The sequence below is a fragment of the Diabrotica virgifera genome, chromosome 4, assembly GCF_917563875.1.
Source record: "Diabrotica virgifera virgifera chromosome 4, PGI_DIABVI_V3a".
NCBI lineage: Eukaryota > Metazoa > Arthropoda > Insecta > Coleoptera > Chrysomelidae > Diabrotica > Diabrotica virgifera.
In genome coordinates, this window is record NC_065446.1 from 201,284,897 (window position 1) to 201,311,392 (window position 26,496).

Genomic DNA, 26,496 nt, shown 5'->3' on the forward strand with positions numbered 1-26,496 from the left:
TAAAAACGCACTTAATCTGATATAAATTCTTCACTTTCCAATATTGATTATCAGTTCGATTTTGTATACATAACCTCACTATCGCAGTTTATGTCAATAAATCTTTATTAACGCAAAAGAAAATATTTTTGTTGCACTATAAATTACAGTATAAATTAATAACTAATGAATTCTAACAATTTTTTTCGGGTATTATCACTACAAAATAAAATATTCAAGTTTAACAAAATAATCCCATAAGACTCAATGTTAAAACGTCCTTACAAAATCTGACAGCGTGTCACGTGACTGTAAGTAGAGGGGAGACGCACGGAGCCAATAGGAATTCACAGGAGTATTCCGTACTCGACCATCTGGAATTCCTACGCATCGAGCTGGCAAATTGCCCAAGAGCAGTGCCAAAAAAGGAAGAAGAAGAAGAAGAAGAGTATTATATATCTATGGTTATGTTTATGTGGAAGTAGGCATAGATTTATAATACTCTAGATTGCGCCTTACGATCTTAAAATGGGTGACGGTTGCGACAGAGATAAATGAGCTTATTTGGTCGGTAGTCTCTTTCTAATTCAAGGGGAGTATCGACGACGTCACTATCCTACTCTGTCGTCGAGTATTTTAGATGGTTTGACAGTTCGAGCGGATGGCGACGAGAACTGGTCGTTTGTCTTCGGACGTGGATAATCCTGGTTCGAATCCCATACCAATCTTTACTTTTTTATTTTTAGTTTAATCAATATTGCGTTTATTAGATATTATTACATCTCTAAAATAAATCTATGCAAAGAAATATATAACAAATAAGAAAAACTGTGTAGGTACCTATAGATTTTTAAAAATATAAAAGCCAATGTTATTTTTTTTAATAAGTTAATGGTAGAATACTATAAAGTAATTAAAAATATTCGTAAAAAAATACCAATAATTAATATCAACATAATGTACCATCGATTTATTAATTGAATCGGTCATTTAAAAAATAACACGAGTCACATATTCCTAATTTTACAGAAGAGCAAAGAAAACTTAACTATATAGTCGAAAGATGGATGAAATGGATGACATCAAAATTCAAAGTTATATTGTAGTTTTGTTCCTAATGTTTTTACTGGACTGGTGTCGTTTTTGCACACAACGTTTATCTTAAAGGAGTCTATTCCTCTCAAAAAGTTAGTTTCTCAAAATTGTGGACTTTGCTGTTTTTGAAATGACCGATTCAATTATAAGTAATTAGACATTATTTTTATTTATGAAACTATTGTTACAATTTTTTTAAAAAAGTAGAAGCAAAACAAATATTATTCACATCATTCGAATAAGGACGAATTTATATTAATAACGAATGACTTTTATTTTACTATGCAGTTCACAAAATGTATTCCAATATTAACTTACTATACATAGGTACTACATTTATTATCTGCTAGATTTACTTAGGTCCATTTTTCAGAAGTAAAAATATCTAATAAACGCAATATTGATTAAATAAAAATAAAAAAGGTAAAGTTGGTATGGGATTCGAACCACGATTATCCACGTCCGAAGACCAAAGACCATTTCTCGTCACCACCCGCTCCAACTGTCAACACATATTACTCGATAAAGTGGGATAGTCACGTCGTCGATATTCCCCTAAAATTAAAAAGAGACTACCGACCAAATAGGCTCATTTATCTCTGTCGCAACCGTCACCCATTTTAAGATCGCAGGGCGCAATCTAGAGTATTATATATCTATGGAAGTAGGCAATCCAAACCACGTGACCTCTGGTTGGCACACAAACTAACAAAGAGGTTATGTTTGCATCTATTTTTCAATGATTTTTCATTGTTTATCGTCCTATTTTGGATTCATTTGGATTTTGTTTCCTGTTTTTGTGAACTTTATAAACTTTACCACAATGCAAACTGATTATTTAAGGAAATTATTATTGGAAACTCCAGATGTTGCGAGAAAGGTAGGCGAAACAATTTTTTTTACTGTTCATTTTGCCCCGATATTTATCAATAATGATGAATTTTGCAAGCAATAACATTATTTCTTTTATTGTTCTAGATATTTATTGAAGCTGAAAATAATTGGGGATTTAGATCCATACGCAATTCAGTCAGAATTAGATTTTACAGTAAAGTGCAGTCCATCAAGTTACTATTATAGATATTTATACATATCTGGTGGAGTCTGATATGTCACAGTTGCTACTCTAAGCAGCAGATGAAAGCATACAAAAGCCTTCAGGCACATAAATATTTTACAGCTGGATTTGTTTTGAATGGAGTAAAAATTGTTAATGATTTCCTGATTTCCATATTATTGTGGGAAAGGTATGCCTTTATTTTATTTATTCACCATTAAGAAATATATGGATAACAGTATTAGTGTCTTTTGGATAAATTGGTTTTAAATATTAGATTTATTTACGTTTATATATCTGTATGAAACCAGACATATCATCGTCCTAATCTGTAAACTGGGAACTCCATAATTCTCTGAAAATGATTTATTACTGCCATATATTTGAATTACTGTCATGATTGTTCTAAAATTATATTATATGAATGTCTGATTTTAAATAAAATATTCTCAATCATTGTAAAGAACGCAAATACTCTAATAAAAATAAATTTTTGTAGTTGAAGAATTTCCAAAAAAATAAAATATTTTTTTTAGGTGAAGCATTTCCAAAAATCCAATGCTAAACGACTAAATGCTTGGGTGGGGTGATAGCCAGTTCTGATGACATAGCAAATTCACATTGTATGCGTATGGCCGGTAATAGTGAAGTCTGCAGCCATATTGCAGCAATCCTATTTTTAGCTTAGTATGCTCAGGGCAAGACAGACGAAGAACCCAATGTATGTACATATGTTACAGCTACATGGTTTGGAGATAGCAACATATGCATTCTCTGATGAAAAACTAATGAGTTTTGAAACTGTTCGGTCAGAGTGCTTGTTGCGCTCACTAAACGAATTGAAATATAAGATGGCTTTGGCATTGTGTTGCAGCGATATGAAAATGGTTATTCATTTTTAATTATAATGTACTTCTTCATCATGAGTAATTATGTATTGGTCTTTTAAATGTGTATTTATTTTTGTAATTAGTATCAACTTGTAATAATAATATTCATTTATCGTTTAAGGTATGACTATGTTTTGACTCTAAAATAAATGTTTTAAAAATCGAATCCTGCCTCTTTCTGTTAGTAACTACCCATGGATATCACAAATTGTGCTTACTGATAGGTTTGTTCGTAGAACGATCAGCAACTCTTGCCAACCATCAGACACATGTGCATTCGTAGTCTATGAATGCTAACTATTAACTGCACAACGCTAACTGTTAACTGCTCATGCATCTGATGGTTGGCAGCAGTTGCTAATCGTTTGTGTCGTACTATGAACAAACCTATTAGGTCTGGATCCCGTGTACCAAAAAAATTGATTAATAGCAAGCTGAACATTTGTTAATAGCTTAACGGTGTCTAGTTGGACAAACTTTGATGTATTGTGACACTGGAACAGGGGTAGTTTTAATTGTGAAACAGTTTGGAAACTCAGATTTGGAACATCAGATTACAAAAACATCCCATATATTTTGTCGGACAGAACATCCAATTGATCTGTTATCCTTTCATTAAATTCTCATGCAAAAATCAGACTGCTATTACTAACCAACATGATTCCTGTAGTTTGACATGGTCTTCGTGTTCTACTCATTAAAATGCCCAGTTGGTGATTTTTTCACCAGTCTGGTTTTTGCATGAGAGTTTAATGAATTGGTAGCAAATCAATTGGAAGTTTTATCTGACAAATTACATAAACATTTTCGTAGTTTGACGTTCCAAATTTTTAACCTGTTCCACAGTTAAAACTTCCAGTGTTCCCGTACATCAAAGTTTGTCGGACTATACACCATTAAGCTATTAATAAATTTTCAGCTTGCTATTAATCAACTTTTTTTTGGTACGCGGGATCCAGGTCTATATGGAATAAATAAATAACAAAACAAATTCCTTGTCAAAACTGCATTTATTTTGAATAGAATGAAAAACAAAATAATATTGTTTTAACAAAATAGGGGATAAATGTTAAAATTTAGTACTATTAATAAAGTTTGTCACATTGGCCTAAAAATGAATGTCACTAGTTACGTTAGTGTCACATATAAATAATTGTAATAATATTAATAAAAACCATAATTCCTAGCATGAGTGCGTCCTGTTATTTGACAATTTAGTTAGGTGAGGAAACATAAATGAGTTTCTAATACGGCTTTTCATCGATTGTCATTTGTTTCGAGCTTCTGTCAGATGTTGTATAATCCGTGTATAATATTACTATACACGGATTATATGACAGCAGCTCAAAACAAATGACTGTGAATGAAAAGCCCTATAGAGGGAACACGAAAAAAATTAACATTATCCGATCAGCTCGACTTCCACAGTTCACTACTATACAGATTACAGGCATGTTCTCAGCACTTAAAATCACTACAAACGAAAAGTTTATAAAATAATCAATCTAATGAATGTCTTTAAGTACTATATTAAGCTCAAAATCACGACAAAAAACAAATTAAAATTAACATTATTCTGATAAGTTGGACTTCCACAGTTCACTACTATACAAGTCACAGGCATGTTGTCAGCACTCAAAATCACCAAAAACGTAAAGTTTATAAAATAATTAATCTAATGAATGTCTTTAAATACTATATTAAGCTCAAAATCACGACAAAAAACAAATTAAAATTAACATTATTCTGATCAGTTGGACTTGCACAGTTCACTATTATACAAGTGACAGGCATGTTGTCAGCACTCAAAACCACCAAGAACGTAAAGTTTATAAAATAATTAATCTAATGAATGTCTTTAAATACTATATTAGCTCAAAATCAGGACAAAAAACAAATTAAAATTAACATTATCCCGATCAGTTGGACTTCCACAGTTCACTAATATACAAGTCACAGGCATGTTGTCAGCACTCAAAATCACCAAAAACGTAAAGTTTATAAAATAATTAATCTAATGAATGTCTTTAAATACTATACTACCTCAAAATCACGACAAAAAACAAATAAGAAAAATCAATAATTACATTGAGTTTAGGTTAAGAACAGTTTTGTGTGCCAACCAAAGATCACGTGATTTAACTTTGACAGGTCGATGGATTCCCTAAGTGGAAATATAGGTTAAATGGTGAAAGCTGAAAGTTTGTTTTTCAATTTTTCTCAGTGGCCTCCGTTAGTTAATTAATACTACAGTTATTTAATATGGAATGCAATAAAAATATTAAGGATTCTAGAAATCAAGAAATGTTTCCGTATATCAAAGACGAAGGAGATTCTCTGCAGAAATATAACAATATAAAAGTTAAATCTGAACTAGATGGAAGCAGTTATGGACAGGAATCTGTATTAGATGGGTATTGTTCAGATTCAGAGGATATTAAAATCGAAAACCATGTATTAGAAGATGTCTCTAATGATATTAAAGTTGAAATAAAAAAAGAACTGGAGGAGTGTTATAGCATTGGTATGAAACTCATTTCTTTTCTTCATTTTTAAGTATCTTACCTCATGAATGTGATATTTCACTAAAGTAGATACTGTATAAGATTTTATATTTGTATCTATGTAATCAACTATTCTAAATGGGAAAAAGCCACAATTTAACTAAAAAAATGATTTTATTAACTTTTCGACATCCAAATCGGTCGTTGTTATCAAAATACAAAATATTAATAAATTAAACAAAAATATTGCTTAGTAAAAAATTCGTCTAATAATTTATTTAATCTGACTCATTTATATCTGCAATTCAGATTTATATTTGCCTCAGAAGCCAAACAGTGTAAGTCAATAAGTGTTTAAAATGAGATACTAAGATGTTTCTGAATGTAGTTGCAGAAATATAAGTAATTATTAAAAACCAATTTAAACCGTCTTTATTTATGATAATATGGGTAACATATTCATACCTACAAGCAAGGAAATAATAATATTATTATATATAATAATGTGTGTTAAACTTCCTTAAGTCATTTCCTTTGGGAGAATTGACTTACACCGTTTGACTTCTGAGGCATCCAATATTACCTATACATTTTAAAGTAAAAGACTTTAAAATGATATTACCAATATTTACGAGTTGTGTTCCTGGGACGACTTTACTGGAAGATAGTTCATTCGATTACATGAAAACAATCCCAACTCAAGAATATTCGTCACAAAAAAAATCATAGCATGTGATCTGTCTTTAAAAAGACAACCACACGCAACGGTGACAGTAAAATTCTCATGTTAGAGATTCCATAGTCATTCATGAGGGAAAACCAGGAAAAAACCTCATGATACTATCCCAACATCGTAACTATTTGGTCTTACATTTAGTTTACTTTCAAAACTAACACCAAATTCTGATGGTAAGATAAATGTAGGTATATATATTTTATTTTAAATTCTAAATAATATTAATACAGTAGACTCCCTCTATAACAAGAACTGAAATGGGGACTAATTATCTCGTTATAAGCGGATCTCGTTATATCATACAACAATAATATTGTGCATACATATCAGTGGTGGCTCGTCAGAGGAGGCAAGGGAGGCTTAGCCTCCCCATAAATTTTTTACACATGCTACACTGTTTTGTTTATCTTGAATCGCGAAAAACAACAAGCACTCTCACTATTATACAACGTGTAAATTCCATATATAAATATATATGGAATATATAAATATCCATACGCATGGAGCATTAGCATTAGAATGCATGATTGCATCTCAGTTTTTTTATTATTATTGTAGGCAGGACCCTGGGTTATCCCGAGATGCATGAATGGAGCCGGCCAGCCTCCGTTGCTAATGCTCCACTCAGCGCAGCTGGCGTTTAAGGAGACCCGGTTTCCTAACAGTGGCATCTACGGTGCCATCACACGCTGCCTGGAGATTTACCAACTGAGGCTAACTAGCTTCTCAGCGCTGTTGCGTGTATCTCGGGACAATGAATTTTAGGGTCCTGACTAAAAATAATGAAAAAACTAAAAGTGTGAAGTTTGTTATGAAATTTGGGATTTGGGGTTAGAATAATATTTGGAACAACTTGTTCAAATAACTTTTTCCGATATTTGTAACGCAAAGCAAAATATCGATAATTTATCATGTTTTTGGATTCGCAGTAGGCTGCGATTAAAATTAAAAAATTCAGTTGTGTATCTTAAAAAATGTGAACCCTTAACCTGTATGGACTGCAAAACTTCAAATCTGTATTTATTTTGATATGCATATTACAAATATGGAATTGTTAACAAATAAATGACAAACTTTGGTATTAAACTTTTACAATTAGACTAATTTATTTTTAAAATATTATGATATTATAAATTATGATATTATGAAATGAAAATAAAAAATGGTCAAAAAATGGGGATTTACATTACATTTTTTGGCGCATTTTTTTGCTAGTGCAAATTTGTCTAGATATTTTAGAGTTAGGTATAGCTTCCCCTATTGTAAAAATCACGAGCCGCCGCTGATACATATGAATATACAGTTGAGTCCGTGAGTCTTTACCCGTGCGTCATCACTTAAAGCATACGAAATAAGTCGGAAATCTATTTCACGCAACAACAAGTGACAGAAAGTGGCTACTGTTCTGATTACGGGTTTTATTATAAAATTTGACGTTATCTAATATATAGAATGTCAAATGTAAGGTTTGTTTCAAAATTTTTGTGCAGAATTACAGCTACATTTGAAGTAGCTTAATAAATTCTTTTATTATTATTGATTAATAAATAAATAAACAATTTATAAAAAAATTCAATAACATATATATTTTATTTTTATTTTATTCACTTTGACGGAAACCTAAATACAATAATTTCTTTACTGTGTGAATGACGTTAGCTTTGTATGTTTTAAATTTTAATTGCCAAAATATAATTACTTACCTTAAAATTTCAAAGCCCAATATAAAATTAGTTGTGAAAACAACTGTTTGTGTAATATAAAGAAACTTCAAAACGCAAAAACTCGACAAAAACCGCAAAAAATTCAACTGACTGACAGCCACAAAAGTAAACAAAGCAGAAACGTCAAACAAATTGTGCTTAAAATATCTCTTTTCAATGCACTGAGTCTAGATGGTTCATAAAAATAACATGTGTTTTTACTTAAAAACAAACGGCAGCTGGTTTGTCATGAGTTTCATGCGTGGAAGAGAATGATGCTAGATAAAAAGTATCTGTTTTATCTCGCCAGGTATTAATGACGCACGGGTAAAGACTCGCGGACTCAACTGTACCTATAGTTTTCAAAAACATTAACTTCCTATAGTGAAGCTATTCGGAGCAGTATAAGATGCTAAATATTGTTTCCTCAACAATAAGGCTTCGCCATCATAAATTGTAAATTTTCTACCATATTCAATATCAGTCGATAGATAAACAGAACAGGAAGAAGTTTATTATAGGTGGTGGATTTTATTACAGCACTGACCTCGATAACCACACAGATGTTGGAGATTTCTGTATACAGAATAGAATAGAAAAAACCCTTATTCTCAGGATTCACAAGAGAGAATGGTGTCAGTTACAATTTATAGGGGTTGCTGAAACAACCTACACTTAACGTAAAAGTAATATTAAAATAAGAAGTCGCCCACGTGAAAAGTGGGCCAATTTTTTTAACAATTTTTTTTTATTCAAATTGCAAGAATAAAAATTTTTGGCCCGAACAATTTTTTCTTTAATTTTTTGGACCATTCTGGACAAAAAAGGTCTCTTATAATTTTTCTCTAAAGTTGATCGTTTTCGACTTATAAGCAATTTAAAATTGAAAAAAACTAAAAATTGCGATTTTCAAGGCTTAATAACTCGGTGGTTAAAAGTTATTGTTATGAAAGTCAATATATTAGGTCTGGATCCCGCGTATGAAAAAAAAGTTGATTAATAGCAAGCTGAAAATTTGTTAATAGCTTAAGGGTGTCTAGTCGGATAAACTTTGATATATGGGAACACTGGAACAGGGGAAGTTTTAATTGTGGAACAGGTTAAAAATTTGGAACGGTCACACCACGAAAACGGCACATTTATTTTGTCCGACAGAACAGACTTAAACTCTCCGATCAGAGATTAAACTCTCATGCAAAAATCAGACTGCTATTTATCACCTGTCATAATTCCTGTCATTTGACATATTCTACATGTTCCACTCATTAAAACACCCATTTGGTGATAAATAGCACTCTGATTTTTGCATGAGAGTTTAATCTCTGTTCGAAGAGTTTAAGTCTGTTCTGTCGGACAAAATACATGTGCCGTTTTCGTGCTCTGACCGTTCCAAATTTTTAACCTGTTCCACAATTAAAACTTCCCCTGTTCCAGTGTTCGCATATATCAAAGTTTGTCCGACTAGACACCCTTAAGCTATTAACAAATTTTCAGCTTGCTATTAATCAACTTTTTTTTCATACTCGGGATCCAGACCTATATGACTAAATCAAAGTTTAAAGCCCCCCCTACAAGATCCTGAAGGAATTTTTGTCATTATTTTATTACTAATCTGTTATTTTTAAGTAATAATAATAAGCGCTATGCACGTGTGCGGCGGCTGTAAATGCTGAGTGCGAGAGAGAAGCCATTTCAGCAGTCCAATTGTGCATCTTACTCGCACTAACATTTACAGCCGCGTCAATACGATTTAACCGCTCATTGTTATTAATTAAAAATAACAGCTTAGTAGTAAATTATTGACACAGATTTCTTCAGGATCATGTAGCGGCGACTTTAAACTTTGATTTAGTCACTTTCTGACTTTCATAATAATAATTTTTAACCGAGTTATTAAGTCTTAAAAATGGCCATTTTCGCGTTTTTCAAATTTTAAATTGCTTATAACTCGAAAAACATCAACTTTAAAGAAAAATTATAAGAGACCTTTTTTGTCCAGAATGGTCCAAAAAACCTAAAAAAATTAGTCTGGGTCAAAAATACTGATTTTTGCAATTTCATTAAAACAAATTATTGTTAAAAAAAAATTGGCCCACTTTTCACGTGGGCGACTTCTTGAAGCTCATTCTGGGATGTCTCACGAATGTGCATAGTGCAGATTATGCAACAAATATCTCATGGGAATATTTTTCCCAACGAACCCGCCGTTTCCGCCTTGCCTATTACATTATGTTACATTATAATACAATACAAAAACAACTTAATCTTAAAGGGCCTAGCCGGGTAAGATGGTGAAAAGTGCCCCCAACTTGATTTAAATTCCATATAGGCCACTTTTTAGCACATATAGAGGAACTCACTTTCTGAAATTTTTAGCCCCCTAGGTAGTCACGTGACCCCCCTAGAGCCTAATTAGTCTTTTTATGTTTTTATTTTTTATCTCAGCTGCATCAAGAGCTAGCCAAAAACGTTATTTAAAAAAGTTGTAAGCTTCAAAAAGATCTATATGAAAAAATTTTTTTTTTATTTTTTGGCGGGAAATTCGAATTTTTAGAACAATTTGAAACTTTTAAATAACTCTGAAAAAAAAACTAAGACACTCGTTTTTACGAAAATCAATTATAACGTGTATTTTTGCACAGTCATTCACTCTGAATTTTTTCAGATTTTTAAAATTGGTGAAACGTACCTTTAAAAACAAAAAACCGCATTTTTTCGGTTTTTTTTTCGTTTTTGATACAATTTTATACATATTTTTCAGAAAGGTAACACCGTCACTAGAATAGGTAAAAAACTGAAAAATAATTGGGGTTTGCTTTATAAATTTTTTTTGTAACGCCATCCATTTTCAAGATACAGGGCGTTAAAGAAAACAAAATTTTACATATTTTTTACGATTTTGCTGAAACTACTGGCAACATTGTAATAAAACTTGGCGGATTTTAAGAGGTAGTTATTGTGCATGTTTTGACATACAATTAAGGATTTGATATTCATCATTGGCGCGCATAGGGGTAATGGTCTGAACTTTTTAAAGAATAAAGATAGTACGCCACTGACATATTTCAAATTAACAATCGTTTTTGAATTCCTCGTTCAATTTGTGACAAAAAATCTATCTTCTTATTTTTTCATACGACGCGCCATTTTTATTCAAAAAATAAAAGATCTTAATCCTTATAAAGCATTCGAACTTCTAGTAGTTTCTACATCTACATACATAAACTCGTACATCCATTATAAAAATTAATTCGAATACTTTGGAAGCGTTAAGATATTTTATTTTTTGCAACAAAACGGCTCGTCGTATGAAAAAATGGAAAGATAGATTTATTGTCACAAATGGAACGAGGAATTCAAAAATGATTGTTAATTTGAAATATGTCAGTGGCGTACCATCTTCTTTTCTTTAAAAAGTTCAGACCATTACCCGTATGCGCGCCAATGATAAATATAAAATTCTTAATTGTATGTCAAAAAATGCACAATAACTACCTCTTAAAACCTGCCAAATTTTATTGCAATGTTGCCAGTAGTTTCGGCAAAATCGTAAAAAATGTGTAAAATTTTGTTTTCTTCAACGCCCTGTATCTTGAAAATGGATGGCGTTACAAAAAAAATTTATTAAGCTAACCCCAATTATTTTTCATTTTTTTACGTATACTAGTGACGGTGTTACCTTTTTTGAAAAATATGTATAAAATTGTATCAAAAAACGAAAAAATGCGGTTTTTTATTTTTAAAGATACGTTTCACCAATTTTAAAAATTTGAATAAATTCAGGGTGAAAGATTGTGCAAAAATACACATTATAATTGAATTTTGTAAAAACGAGTGTCTTAGTTTTTTTTTCAGAGTTATTTAAAAGTTTAAAATTGTTATATAAATTCGAATTTCCCGCCAAAAAATTAAAAAAAAATTTTTTCATATAGATCTTTTTGAAACTTACAACTTCTTTAAATAAAGTTTTTGGCTAGCTCTTGACGCGGCTGAGATAAAAAATAAAAACATAAAAAGCCTAATTAGGCTCTAGGGGGGTCACGTGACCATCTCGGGGGCTAAACATTTCAGAAAGTGAGTTCCTCTATATGTTCTAAAAAGTGAACTATATGGAATTTAAATTGAGTTGGGGGCACTTTTCACCATCTTACCCGGCTAGGCCCTTTAACTAATAACTGCTATACATTTATATTATGTACAAATTTGACCCATTCCTTCTTATTTCTAGCCAGCGTCCTCGCTTCTATCTACGTTGTTCCCCTTTTCTCGATTATTTGGCCTAGTGTTCTATCCCATCTTTGTCGTGGTCTACCTTTCTTCTTTGCGTTTTTGCCTGCCAAATTTCTTTCACCGGTTTTGTCTGATCCATTCTGTGAAGATGACCCCTCCAACTGAGTTGACTTCTTTCTATAAATTCTAACGTTGACTCGATTTCCAAATCTTCTCTTATTTTAGTGTTCCGTAGTCTATCTCTTTTGGTAACTCTTCGAACTCGTCTAAGGTATTTCATTTCTACTGCCTGTATTTTACTCTTTTGTCGTTCTGTTAGTACGCATGACTCGCAACCAAAGGTTAATACAGGTCTATATATTGACTTGAACACATTAATTTTTGTTTTTCGAGTTATTTCTTTTTTATTTATGAATTTATTGCTCATTGCATGGTGTAGGTTCATTGTTTTTTGAATTCTATTATTAATTTCTGTTTCCGATGGCAACGTGGCATTAGATAGAAAACAAAGTGTTTTAATTTTCGCCTGCATTTTACCCGATTTTCGCGTGGTGCAGCGAACATTGAATGCTGAGTGAGTGAAAAAGGTAAGGTATAAACTGTGCCCTACCTAATGCAAGAATAATATAAGTAAAAACGGTAAAAAATAGTATAAAATACTAAACGGACAAATAAAAGTGAGGTTAACAGCTAACAGATAAGCTTATAAACACTGGCGAACGCTGGTCAAATTTCAAGCGGTGTTGCCGGATTTAAAAAAAATAGAAACACCTGCCGAAAAACAAAAGCAATTTTGGTGCGTGGATAATTGGGCATACCTCCTCGTGGTTGAAACGGGTGTGCCCAGTTAACGCTACGTACAAAATGGCTGAGAACGAGTATAGTGTGGACGAAAAGACAAGAAAAAGAGGAGATGAATCGGAAGATGAGGCAGACGACAGCAGAAGTAAAAAAGTACATCGGTCGCCTGGGAATGATAGGCAACTAGAAAAAATATTGGAGAGCCTAAATATTATCACAATGGAAATAAGGGAACTAAGAGAAGAGCAAAAAGAGTACAGAGCGGAAATGAAGGAACTCAGACAAGAAAATGAAAAGCTGAAACAGGAAAACAGAGAAACCCAACAAAAAGTGGAAGAATTGGAAAATAAAATAGACAGAATGGAAAAGGACAAAAGACGAAATAATATAATACTGCAGGGAGTAGATATGGATACCTACGATCAAAACATAACAAAAGATAACGTCCAAGATTTTTTATGCAATGCACTAAAAGTTGAGACAAAAATAAAAAGCGCAAGAAAAATTGGAAGTAAATCCTGCTTGATTGAGCTCGAAAATGCAACGGACAAAGAAGAAATCATGAAAAATAAAGGCAAATTGAGAGACATAAAGGGAAAAGAAATATATATTAATGACGACATGGACAAAAATGAACGGATGATACAGGGTAAAATCAGAACGAAGGCAAAAGAGGCTAAATTGGAAGGAAAAAACGTCAAGGTAGGATTTCAAAAAATAAAAATAAATGAGGAGGTATGGACATGGAATAAACATCAGCAACAACTCTTAAAAATAGAAAACCAAAACAGAAACCAAAAAAACTAAACGACGTAAATGAAACGGTAGCAACAACGGTAATGGACAAGGAGACGATTGGGATTAAAAACAAGAAAATGAAAACTAATTTGGGAACATGGAACGTAAGAGGCACTTATGAAACGGGAAAACTTAAAGAATTAATTAGAGAAACAAAAAGATATGAAATAGATATATTAGCTTTACAAGAAACAAAACAATTAGACACAGAAATAGTAGAAATAGATGATATAGTATTTTTTAAAAGTGGGGGGAATAACAGATTGCTAGGAACAGGCTTTATCATACAGAAAAGATGGAAAACCAGAGTGATGAATTTCAAGCCGATATCAGATAGAATGTGCACAATCAGGTTAAAAGGGAATCAACGAAACATAAGCATAATAAATGTACATGCACCAATAGAAGACGCCACCGAAGAAGACAAAGATGCATACTATGAGCAACTAGAGAGAGAATATGACAGATTACCAGCATTTGATATCAAAATAGTAATGGGAGACTGCAATGCTAAAGTGGGAAAAGAGGATATATATGAAAATATAACAGGAAAATACAGTAAACACGATGTATCAAATGATAATGGTCAACGAATTATAGGTTTTGCCACAGAAAGACAAATGGTAATAAAAAGCACATACCAACGCAGAAAAGATATACATAAAGGAACGTGGATTTCCCCTGACAAAAGGACAATAAATCAAATAGACCACATATTAATAGAGAAGAAGCACGCCCATAATATAATAAATATAAAAAGTATGAGAGGAGCGGAATGTGACTCAGATCACTTTTTGGTAAGAGCAGCCTATAGAATAAATGCTAATATAAAGAAAGACAATCAAAGGGACAAAGAAATCAAAAAACAATTCAACACAGCAATATAAAAGATAATATGACACAGAAGAAGTACGAACAACAAATAACCAGCAGACTAAACGAAGAACCAGAAACACTAGACCCGGAAGAAAAGTGGGAAAGCATAAAAGAAGCAGTTTTAAACACCAGTAAAGAAATATTAATTAAAGGTAATAGAAAACAAAAAGCAAAAGAATGGTATGATGAGGAATGTCAAAAAATAGCAGAAGAAATTAGAAAAATAAGAATAAAAAACTTAAGAAATAATAGTGACATTAGCACACAAGAATATAGAGAATTGAAGAGAATTATGAAGAGAACATGCAGAAATAAAAAAAGAAAATACAACGAAGAAAAACTCAAAGTGATAGAGGAAAAATTCCAAAAAAAGGAAATAAGATCCTTTTACCAGGAAACAAGAAAAATGGAAAGGGGATATCAGAAACATAACCCATATATGAAAAATGAGGAAGGAATATTAATAAATGAACCCGGGGAAATAATGAGAAATTGGCAAACTTATTTTACACAACTTTTAAACAAAAACGAAGAAGAAAGGGGAACAATCCAGGAAATTGAAGATGACCATATAGTAATAGAAACACCTACGAGGGAAGAAATAGAAAATGAAATAAGAGGGCTAAAAAACAATAAAAGCCCAGGAATAACGGAAATATCGGCGGAAATGATAAAGGCAGGAGGAAAAAGACTACACAAGGAGATACATAGCCTGATAAAAAGTATATGGGAAACAGAAAGAATGCCAGGAGAATGGACCAGGGCAAGGATATGCCCCATACATAAAAAAGGTGATAAAATGAGATGTGAAAATTATAGAGGTATCGCGTTGCTAGAAGTCGTGTACAAAATATTGACAAACATCTTAAGAAAAAAGCTGAATCAATACACGGAAAAGATATTGGGCGAATATCAGGCAGGATTCAGAAGTAATAGGTCGACGACAGACCAAATATTTGCGTTAAAAGAAATCCAAACTACGTGCTACGAACATAAAATAGCAGTATACGTCCTGTTCGTCGACTTTAAACAGGCCTATGATACGGTAAAGCGGCAACAGATGTACGCACTAATGAAAGAAATGGGCATACCAAGTAAAATCGTCAGGATGGTAAAGATGACTATGGATAACTCCACAAACGAAATAGCATGGAAGGGACATAAATCAAATAATTTTGAAACAAAGGAAGGATTAAGACAAGGAGACGCACTATCAACGACTCTTTTTAATGTAATACTGGAAGGAATAATCAGGAAAAGTAAAATAAGCACACAGGAAACGATTTTTAAAAATGGCCACCAATGTATTGCATTCGCAGATGATCTAACATTATTATCGACAAGTAAGAAAGAGCTAACAAAATTAATGAGCAATATAATAAAACAAGCCAAACCTTTTGGTCTTCTCATAAATAAGGAAAAGACAAAATACATGATAATGGGAGAAACAGATAAAGAAAATGAAGACAATTTCACATTGGAGATAGAAGGAGAAAATGTATGCGCATTTAAAAGAGTTTCAGAATTTACATACCTGGGTGTAAAAGTAGATGAAAAGGGACATGGGGAAGGGGAAATAAAAGCAAGAATAGCAAAAGCAAACAAAAAGTATGGAGCATTGCGTCCATTAATGAAATCCAAAGATGTGTCAAGAAAAACAAAAATAAGAATCTACAAAACAGTTATCAGACCTACAGCTACATATGCATGTGAAACATGGGTGCTTAAAAAATCAGAAATAGACCTTTTAGAAAGATGGGAGAGGAAAATACAACGAGCAATATATGGAGGCGTGAAAATAGACGGTCAATGGAGAAGAAGAAATAATAAGGAACTTGAAGAACTATATAATGAACCAAAAATAACAACGGCAATCAAAGCACAGAGAATCCGATACTTAGGACACATAGAAAGAATGGGAAAGGCGAGAATGCCAAAAATGGTTCTATTACGTAAGCCAATACAAAAAAGAAGAATAGGAAGACCAAGAAGGAGATGGAAGGACAGCGTATATGAAGACTTAAAACAAAGTAATATTGTAAACTGGAAAGAAAAAGCTTTGGACAGAAAACAATGGAAGGAAGTGGTGAAGAAATGTATGGAAAGACTATAATGTTAAGTGTAGTATTAAGTGTTTTATACAAACAAATGTAATATTGTATATATTATAGTAGTATAGGATATAGCATTATATATAAATATGTAATAGTAATTGTAAGGAAAAATTAAATCTTTCAGCCCTAGGCCTTCACGGCCTGTTGAGCTTAATAAATAATAATTGTTATTAATTAAAAATAACAGCTTAGTAGTAAATTATTGACACAGATTTCTTCAGGATCATGTAGCGGCGACTTTAAACTTTGATTTAGTCACTTTCTGACTTTCATAATAATAATTTTTAACCGAGTTATTAAGTCTTAAAAATGGCCATTTTCGCGTTTTTCAAATTTTAAATTGCTTATAACTCGAAAAACATCAACTTTAGAGAAAAATTATAAGAGACCTTTTTTGTCCAGAATGGTCCAAAAAACCTAAAAAAATTAGTCTGGGTCAAAAATACTGATTTTTGCAATTTCATTAAAACAAATTATTGTTAAAAAAAAATTGGCCCACTTTTCACGTGGGCGACTTCTTGAAGCTCATTCTGGGATGTCTCACGAATGTGCATAGTGCAGATTATGCAAAAAATATCTCATGGGAATATTTTTCCCAACGAACCCGCCGTTTCCGCCTTGCCTATTACATTATGTTACATTATAATACAATACAAAAACAACTTAATCTTAAATTTAACTAATAACTGCTATACATTTATATTATGTACAAACTTGACCCATTCCTTCTTATTTCTAGCCAGCGTCCTCGCTTCTATCTACGTTGTTCCCCTTTTCTCGATTATTTGGCCTAGTGTTCTATCCCATCTTTGTCGTGGTCTACCTTTCTTCTTTGCGTTTTTGCCTGCCAAATTTCTTTCACCGGTTTTGTCTGATCCATTCTGTGAAGATGACCCCTCCAACTGAGTTGACTTCTTTCTATAAATTCTAACGTTGACTCGATTTCCAAATCTTCTCTTATTTTAGTGTTCCGTAGTCTATCTCTTTTGGTAACTCTTCGAACTCGTCTAAGGTATTTCATTTCTACTGCCTGTATTTTACTCTTTTGTCGTTCTGTTAGTACGCATGACTCGCAACCAAAGGTTAATACAGGTCTATATATTGACTTGAACACATTCATTTTTGTTTTTCGAGTTATTTCTTTTTTATTTATGAATTTATTGCTCATTGCATGGTATAGGTTCATTGTTTTTTGAATTCTATTATTAATTTCTGTTTCCTGTCTTCCGTTGTCTTCTAATTCTACTAAGTATTGGAATGTTCGTGCTTGTTCTATATTTACTTCTTCCATTTTTATGTTTATCTTTTCTTCTCCTTCCTTTTCCCCCATGACCATAACTTTTGTTTTATTTTTATTATTAATAATTGTCATTCCATATTTTTTTAGTGTTTCATTCCATATTTCTATATTTCTTTGTAGTTGTTTCTCATTTTCGGCCAATATGACGACGTCATCGGCGAATGCTCCTTTTGAAATGTCTACTCTTCTTAAATTTCTATAACCCACATGCATTTTTTTCACTTTTACTTTACATTCTTTAATTATCTCATCCATGTAAATTATAAACAGTGTTGGACTTAATCCTTCTCCTTGTCTTAGTCCTTCATTCGTAGTAAATTATTTTGATGTTCTGTTTTGGCTGATGATATAATTCACATTGTTGTTGTAAATGTTCTTAATTACCCTTATCATTTGTGTCAAAGGCCTTTTCAAGATCTATGTAAGCCATATACATTTTTTTTCTCCTGTTGCTGATATTTTTCTATTATTTGCTTGATTGTAAATATATGATCCTGGGTGCTTCTGCCTTTTCTGAAGCCGCTTTGTGATTCCTCGAGTGTGCTGTCAATTTTTCCGATTATTCTTTTGTTCAGTATTTTTTCGTATATTTTTATGGCAGTGCTTAACAGTGTTATTCCTCTGTAATTGTTGCAATCTGTTCTATCGCCCTTTTTATAAATCGGCACTATCTGTGCCTTCTGCCAGTCCATCGGTATCTGTTCTTCTCTCCAAACTGCATTAAATATTTTTAATAATAGCTGTGTTGCATTTTGTCCCATTTTTTTTATCATCTCACTGGTTATTCTGTCATAGCCTGGTGCTTTTCCGTTTTTCATTTCTACAATAGCTTCTTGCAGTTCATTTATGGTTATAGGGTCTACATTGTCTACTTATATTCTTTGGTTCGCTACATTGATTTCTTCTTGATAGCACTGAGTTTGTAGCATCTCTTGGAAATATTCTCTTCATCTGTTCATTATTTCATTTTTTTCTGTAAGAATTTCGCCAATTTTATTCTTTATGTTTTCTATTTCTTGAATTTTTTCTTTTCTCATTGATTTTAATACTCCATAGAACAGTTTTTGATTCTCTTTACTGTTTGTTTTCATATTTTCCCCAAATTCTGTCCATTTGTCCTTCTTTGCCTTTGTAACCAGTTCTTTTACTAGTCTCCTGTGTTTTTTATATTCTTCATAGTTTTCTGGTGTTTTGTTTTGTAAGTATATTTTCCAAGCATGTTTCTTTCTTTTAACTTGTTGTTTTATTTCTTCATTCCACCATGCAGTTTGCTTTCTTTTATTGCTCTTTTTACTTGTTCCGCATACTTCTGTCGCTGTATTTAGTATTATCTCTTTGAAGTAGTTCCATATTTGTTCAACGTTTTGACCCTCTCTATTTTCCTTAGTATTTTCTAGTTTTTGAGTTATGATCATCTGGTACTTCTTAGTATTCTCTGTATTTCTTAACTTATATTACCTAATAGTTTCATATTCTTGCTTCTTTTCTTGTATTTTGTGTTTGTTGTTATTATCTGACATATTTTGTTTTATTTTCATTATTACTAAATAGTGGTCACTTCCTATTTCTGGACCCCTTCTACCTTTTGTGTCCATTACGTTTTTCTTGTTATTTTTTTCTACTAACATGTAATCAATTATCGATTTTTATTCTCTACTTTTAACTTCTCTTGTGTACTTGTGTACACAAAGTACTTGTGTACACTTTGTGTACACATTTGTGTACACACTCTTGTGTTTTTGTGTTCAAAAAATGTATTAGTTATTACTAAATTGTGCATCATAAAAAAATCTAACATTCTTATACCATTGTTGTTTCGTGCTGTTTCTCCATATTTTCCTAATACCTCTTTATATTCCTGGTTATTTGCTCCTACTCTGCTATTAAAGTCTCCTGCTAAATATATATCTCCTTTTGCTTGTTCCGTGACCAATGCTAATTCTTCCCAGAATTTATCCTTATTATAAGCCGATTCGTCTTCATTTGGACCATATACAATATTATTGTTTTTAGATTCTTGCCTTTATCTTTCATTTCAACCGATAGTATTCTCTTTCCAATTACTTATTTGGTTTGTTAATCTGGTGTGCACTATGCATCTCACCCCTGCCGCTGCTCTCTTGTTTTCTTTTATTCCGCCATATATTAATACATGATCATTTTCAGTTTTTACCATTCCTTGACCTTTTTTCTTAGTTTCAGTTATTGTTAGTATATCTAGTCCTGTTTCTTCAAACTCCATATCCAGTTCTTTTTCTTTGCCTTGTATACTTCTAATATTCCAGGTTCCCAGCTTCCACATTTCTTTTCTGTTCTCCTTGTTTCTTTCTTCCTCTTTTCTTTTTTGTCCTTCTCTTTCCTGTCGTTTTTGATTTATTGTACTTGTATCCTTATCCATTGCCACGTTCGTTACCTTATGTTCCAATCTATCATTTACTCTTAATTTTTTGTTTGTTCTAGTTTTCTTTCCTTCCTGTTCCATTTCCATTCTTCCTTTCCTATAGTTAGTTCGGTGAACCCAATTCTCACTAGATTCCCTTTCATTTTTTCTTCCTTGGCTCTTTGTCTTATATTTTTCTGCATTTCTATTTCTGTTACAGTTAGGTCGTGATTAATATATATGCGTTGTTCTCTAATTTTTTGCAGCTTGAATTTATTTTGCATGATTTTTTCTTTGTCTTCCGCATTATCAAACTCCAGCTTACATATTCTGTCTCCCATTTTTCTCGCTGTTTTTACCTGAACTTGTACTTCTAATTGAAGGGGTGGCTGCAATAACCAGGCAGCTCCACTTAATCTTAACAAAAATCGGCCGATCGTTCCCTGCAACTACACTATCTCTTAATAACGGAACATAACTGGCAACGATATTTGGAGCTACCTTGCTTTCGGTTTGTAGCAAGAACCGGGCAGCTCCTGGAGAATCCTCTTTTGGATTTTTAGGAGTTTTTTTTTTCGATTTCCCACAAATTTTAAAATTTGGAGCTACCTGGTTATTGCAGCCACCCCTTCAATTTTTCCGCAAGAAAATTGTTCATAGTATTTTTTAATGTTTTTGAGTCTTCTGTCTGTATTTGGAGGCCGGTTATCACCACGTTGTTTTCTTTCTTTTCTTTTTCTATTCTCTCCACATTTTGCTTCAAGCTTCTTACTTCTAGTTTTATCATCTCGTTCTCTTTTTTTATTCTTTCGTATTCTTCTTTTATAAATTGGTGTTCCTGATTTATTTTATTAACTTCATGTCCCATTTCGTTCTGCTCTCTTCTCATTTCTTTGGTATCGCTCCTCATTTCTTGCATTTCTTTTCTCATCTCATTCATCAACTCCAATAGCTTGTCGATATTTTCATCTTTATTACGTTTGACTGGTGTTCTATTTGTCTTCCTACTTATTTCGAAAAGCTCTCCATTTCTTTTCCATCATCTTCTCTCCTTCTTTTAGAAATAGAATCACCAGTTGAGTCACTGTCCAAGTTAGTGTTAAACATGGTCTATATTAAAATAATTAGTAATTTGATAATATTCAATTCAAGTCTAAAATTTAATAAATTTTACTATGCCTAAGTACGGCTCTGTTCACTATTACTGCCTGTCAATAAAATTCCAATAATATTCGCGATTTAAGCCAAGTCAGCCATTTCAAAAATTCGGAGCTGTCTTTGCCAGACACGGCTAAACACAGTATAGGTAATAGGTATTTAGTCCATTCCGAAGTTGCAGTTTCTTCTTTTAGTTTCTCGGCCTCCACCTATTAGGTACTTGGCCAGTTCTCGTAGGTATTTGGAGTGACTGTAGTTGGACCCCTTTTCAGAGGGACTGGATTTTTCAATATTCCCTTCGTTAAATTCATTGCATTATTACTGCCAAAAAACTATTTTCTATTTTAATTTGAAAAGTTAAATAAATTGATTGATTTTTCTTAAGGTTTGGTCATATTATGTAGAAGATTTTGTATTAAATTGGGGGTTCGCTTTCCCATATTAATAAGTTCCTGATACAGATCAAATTGATTTGTTTTGTTAATTGAGAATTCAAGTAACATCTGAGTTATACTTCCTATTTGTCCACATTCACAAAAAGGAGTATCGCTACAATTAATTTTGTAATCCGTTTTGCCCACTCAACTTCAAATTTATAATTTGTAGTTTAATAAAAGGTAAAAGACAAGTTTATCTATTTTGATTTCTGCAAGAACATTGTCTATAGTTGCCAGTTTATCAAGGAAAGGAGGCTGTAAAGAGTTTTGTAATAAAATAACAAAACTTTACCGCGCTAGAGTGACGTCTTGCGCATGTCACAAAATAATTTAATTTAACATATTTTATAATTTTTTGATTGCAATTTATAGTTTTGCAATAACAAAACATAGCGTACGGAAAAGCGTTCATGCATCCTGCACTCTGAACATTTTTCAGAAAGTGGTAGTCTCACTTAGACCAGACGAAGCAGCTAAAACTATTTTTAGGACTTTTGTAGATAATTATTTTCTAAAAGGACGGTGTACGGGGGACTAAATTAAAATGGACGTAAAAAATATCTGTAATGTTTGTGACAAAAAGTTTCATAACCGAAGTAACCTGAATAAACATTTAAAATCTGTTCATAGCGTTAAAAATGAGTGTGAAAAAAGTGCAAAGCATAAAAAAGAAAAGTGCACTATATGTCATAAAGTTTTTTTTGATAAGAGTACATTGAATAAACATATGAAATCTGTTCATGATATTAAATACGAGTGTGGAAAAAGTGCCGAGCGTAAAAAAGAAAAATGCACTGTTTGTCAGAAAGAATTCTTTGACAAAAGTACCTTAAATAAACATAAAGTTATGGTGCATAAGGTGGCTAAAGATAATAAAACTCAAACAAGAAGACATAAATGTGATGATTGTAATATTGTATTTAACGGAAGAAAAGATTTTATTAAACATTAGTAACTGTCCACGAAGTTAAGGAAGAATATAGCAACAGAAAATTCTCTAGTATTGAAGGTAATTTTTAAAATATATCTAGGCTGGTAGTGTTTTGGGCATTGTTATTATGTCATTTTTACTATAGATTTTAACTTTCATTTATTTTAAGAGTTTCAAAATTGGTTACAACTAGAGCAACAGAAGAATAAGATCCAATACAGTCGTTCAACTCGGAAACTTGTTAGCAAGCAGTTCTGTACATACTACTATGAATGTAATCGTTCAGGTAAAAGAAAAGTAAAATTGGTTTTAAGTTTTTCACATTTTTTAATTCTAATTCTTTTAGGGATTGTACCAAAAGAGCGTTTAGATAGAAAACGATTAACAAAATTTCAAGGTTCACAGAAAATTGGATGCATGTGCAGTAGTCATATAGTATTAAAAGTAAATAATACCACAAATGAGGCTTCTATGACATATTTCAAAACTCATTATGGACATGATTTAGAGCTGAAACATATTCGCATACCTGAAAATACGCGAAACATAATAGCAAGTAAACTTGCACTTGGAATTACTGCTAATAATATAATAAATCCTATTCGAAACAGTTTTGGTTCACATGACTTAGAAAGAACAGACTTAATAACAAAAAAAGACATATATAATATTAAAAAATCATTTAATCTTGATGTAACTGATGGTGTACGCCATTCTGATGATGCAGTAAGTGTTTCATTGTGGGTTAAAGAAATGTCAGGCACATATAACAGTCCTGTTTTATATTACAAACCTCAAGGCTCTGAGGACAGTCAGCATAATTTAGATTGCTCAGATTTCTGCATTATTATTATGAATGATATACAACGTTATGCTGTCATGAAGTTTGCACAAAAATTTGTATGTATTGATGGTACCCATGGAACGAATCCATATAATTTTGAGTTAACCACTTTGATGGTTAGCGATGACTTTGGTGAAGGAATTGCTGTGGCATACATGATTTCAAATAGAATGGACACTACAATTTATAAAATATTTTTTAACTGTATTAAAACAGCACTAGGTAAAAATATCACTACAGATACGTTTATGAGTGATATAACCGAAACATTTTATAATGGATGGACAGCAGTGATGGGGCCTGTGCCTAATCGATTATTTTGTTCCTGGCACATTGATCGTGCATGGAGAACTAATTTAGGAAAAATTTCTTCACTTGAAAAAAGAAAGGAAGTATATAAGTGCTTGAAATTTATACAAAGTGCTTTAGAGGTTGACATTTTTAACAGACGTTTTGTTGAATTTTTGACCCAACTGGAGAATGATTCTGATACTGTTAAATTTTATGAGTACCTGACTAAAAATTATAGTTCAAATACCAAGTCGTGGGCATACTGTTATAGAAAGGAGTTATTAATAAATACAAATATGTACTTGGAGAGTATGCACCGTATTATTAAGTATGAATACCTAGAAGGAAAAAAGGTGAAACGCCTAGATAAAAGCATACATAATTTGATGCGCTACACCCGAGATAAACAAGTGGAAAGACTAATTAAGATAACAAAAGGTATGTTGTAATTTAATTATGTTTTAATTTTGTCAACATTTTTTTGTTTTTCAGGAAAAAGGACTGATCGATTGACTGCCATTAACTCTAGCCATAAAGTAGCCACAAATTCTAAATTTGATATTGAAAGTGTAGAAGGAAGTGACGAATTTAAAAAATGGACAATTAAAAATACAACAAACACAAAAACATATACTGTTACAGAGAAAACTATTAATGTATGTTGTATGTTATCTTGTCAGCTATGTAAAATATGCTACCATTCCTACTCGTGTACTTGCCTCGATTATTTTATAAAATCAAATATTTGCCAGCATATTCACTACCTCTGCATTACACAAGTAACTAATGAAGTTCCAAGCACTTCTACCAACAGTGATATTAGGGAAGAACTGGAGTATTCCTTCAGCATCTACGTACACATCAAAAACCGAGGGATACTTCAAAATTACAGGACATACTAACAGCTTCAGCACTAGAAGTCATTGCATTAGGTAAAAAGTGTAACAGTGAAGATATTTTAATGACAGCCATTAATCAAATGAAAGCTACCACTGCTTTATTGACTGCTACTGTGAAAGCAGACAAATTTCAGAATGATCCGAATATGAGACTTGAGCCAAGTAACAAGAAAATTCAGAAACAGGTATCATTATTTTCCACCAAGAAAAAGAGAGTGTCTATGTCTGGTAAATTATTAAGGAAGCCCAATACTGCAGAGTCCTCCAATTTAAATGAAGTATTATCTAAAGAATCCTTATTTGTTTCAGAATTGCCGGAAGATGATCATAATTATTTATAAACATTTATTTTATATCATCCTTTAGACTTGGATAACTTTAGATTTGTGTTTTCATTGATTTTAAATATATTGTTTTCAAACCAGCTGAGCACTTGGCATACTTTGTATTTGCATTTTTTAATTTAAGTAATTAAGTATATGACATTAGTTTTTAGAACATTGAATAGAGAACAGTTCGAATAGGCATCAAAATGTTTTTTAGGGTTTGGTTTTGTTAATGCCTGCATATGTTGTGTGTATACCTACAATTAAAGTAATCAGCAAACTGGATGTCCATTTATTGTTTAAGTGCACTTATTTTATCTACAAATATGTGGTTTTATAGAATGTATGTTAGTAGTAATTGCACGAGAGCTCTAAAATTATCGAATTTTTTTCCCGAGTGACACTTTGACTGTTTTAATTTTTTTGACTTTGAAATTCTGTCAAAGTTGCACGAGTCGTGGGCAACAAGTCGATAATAATTTTCGAGGTTGAGGGTAATTTGCTGAGATTATTTCATGAATAAAACTGTCTTTTTAAATCATTTTAACTAATATTTTATGGATATCTTCACCTGAATATTTGCTAAATGTGTTTCTTGGTGTTCTCTGTGACAAGTTGTAAAACATTAATTTTCATTAACGTCACTGAATGTTCATTTTTGCATAGTAAGGAAGGGCATCTGACGTAATGCTTGACAACGGGATATTATCAAAAATTATCAGTTTAATTTTTATTTCTGTAGCTTTCTATTGGTCAGAATCTCCTATGAATGAAATAATCATCAGAATATCAATATTGATAAATTAGTAACTTTGTATAAGTGATCTGACACTTGTATGTTTGCACAGTAGTGATATAAATAAACTGTCAACAAACTTTTGTTTTTGTATAAATTATTGTTTTCCCATTTGAAAAATGTAAATTACAAATTGTTTCCCTTTTAATGCACCAATTTAAATAGGACTCTCTACGTAAATCTTCTATACTTCATCATAATCACAAACATCACAGATTTTATAACAACAAAACTAGAACACCGGACAGTTTTAAAAACTACAAACTAATAAAAACCCCTCTATATTCAATAAATAAATAAAACAAAAAACAATTCAATTTCTGTCAACAAAATAAACATAAACAATTAAAC

The 26,496-nt window shown here is 32.0% G+C and overlaps 1 protein-coding gene and 1 long non-coding RNA gene across 3 annotated transcripts; both read left to right on the forward strand.

Moving 5' to 3' along the window:
* Positions 1–418: 418 nt before the first annotated feature.
* LOC126884073 (uncharacterized) lies at positions 419–3,187 on the forward strand. Of its 2 annotated transcripts, XR_007697831.1 has the most exons (3): positions 505–1,954; positions 2,053–2,321; positions 2,668–3,187. It is a non-coding gene; the product is annotated as an uncharacterized LOC126884073 (long non-coding RNA). The 2 variants fall into 2 exon arrangements; XR_007697830.1 differs by having other exon boundaries at positions 419–2,321.
* Positions 3,188–4,619: 1,432 nt separating this feature from the next.
* LOC126884074 (uncharacterized) lies at positions 4,620–25,629 on the forward strand. Its single transcript, XM_050649857.1, has 4 exons — positions 4,620–5,545; positions 23,159–23,275; positions 23,336–24,562; positions 24,617–25,629. Exons 1-4 carry the CDS (start codon positions 5,284–5,286, stop codon positions 25,024–25,026), a joined length of 2,016 nt encoding a protein of 671 aa, XP_050505814.1. The 5' UTR covers positions 4,620–5,283; the 3' UTR covers positions 25,027–25,629.
* Positions 25,630–26,496: the final 867 nt, after the last annotated feature.

Bases quoted from the DNA above. Each gene is read 5' to 3' on its own strand.
- LOC126884074 (XM_050649857.1), top strand. From the start codon at position 5,284: ATGGAATGCAATAAAAATATTAAGGATTCTAGAAATCAAGAAATGTTT. The intron at 5,546-23,158 runs GTATGAAACTCA...ATTTATTTTAAG, and splicing joins GGAGGAGTGTTATAGCATTG to AGTTTCAAAATTGGTTACAA. The intron at 23,276-23,335 runs GTAAAAGAAAAG...TAATTCTTTTAG, and splicing joins CTATGAATGTAATCGTTCAG to GGATTGTACCAAAAGAGCGT.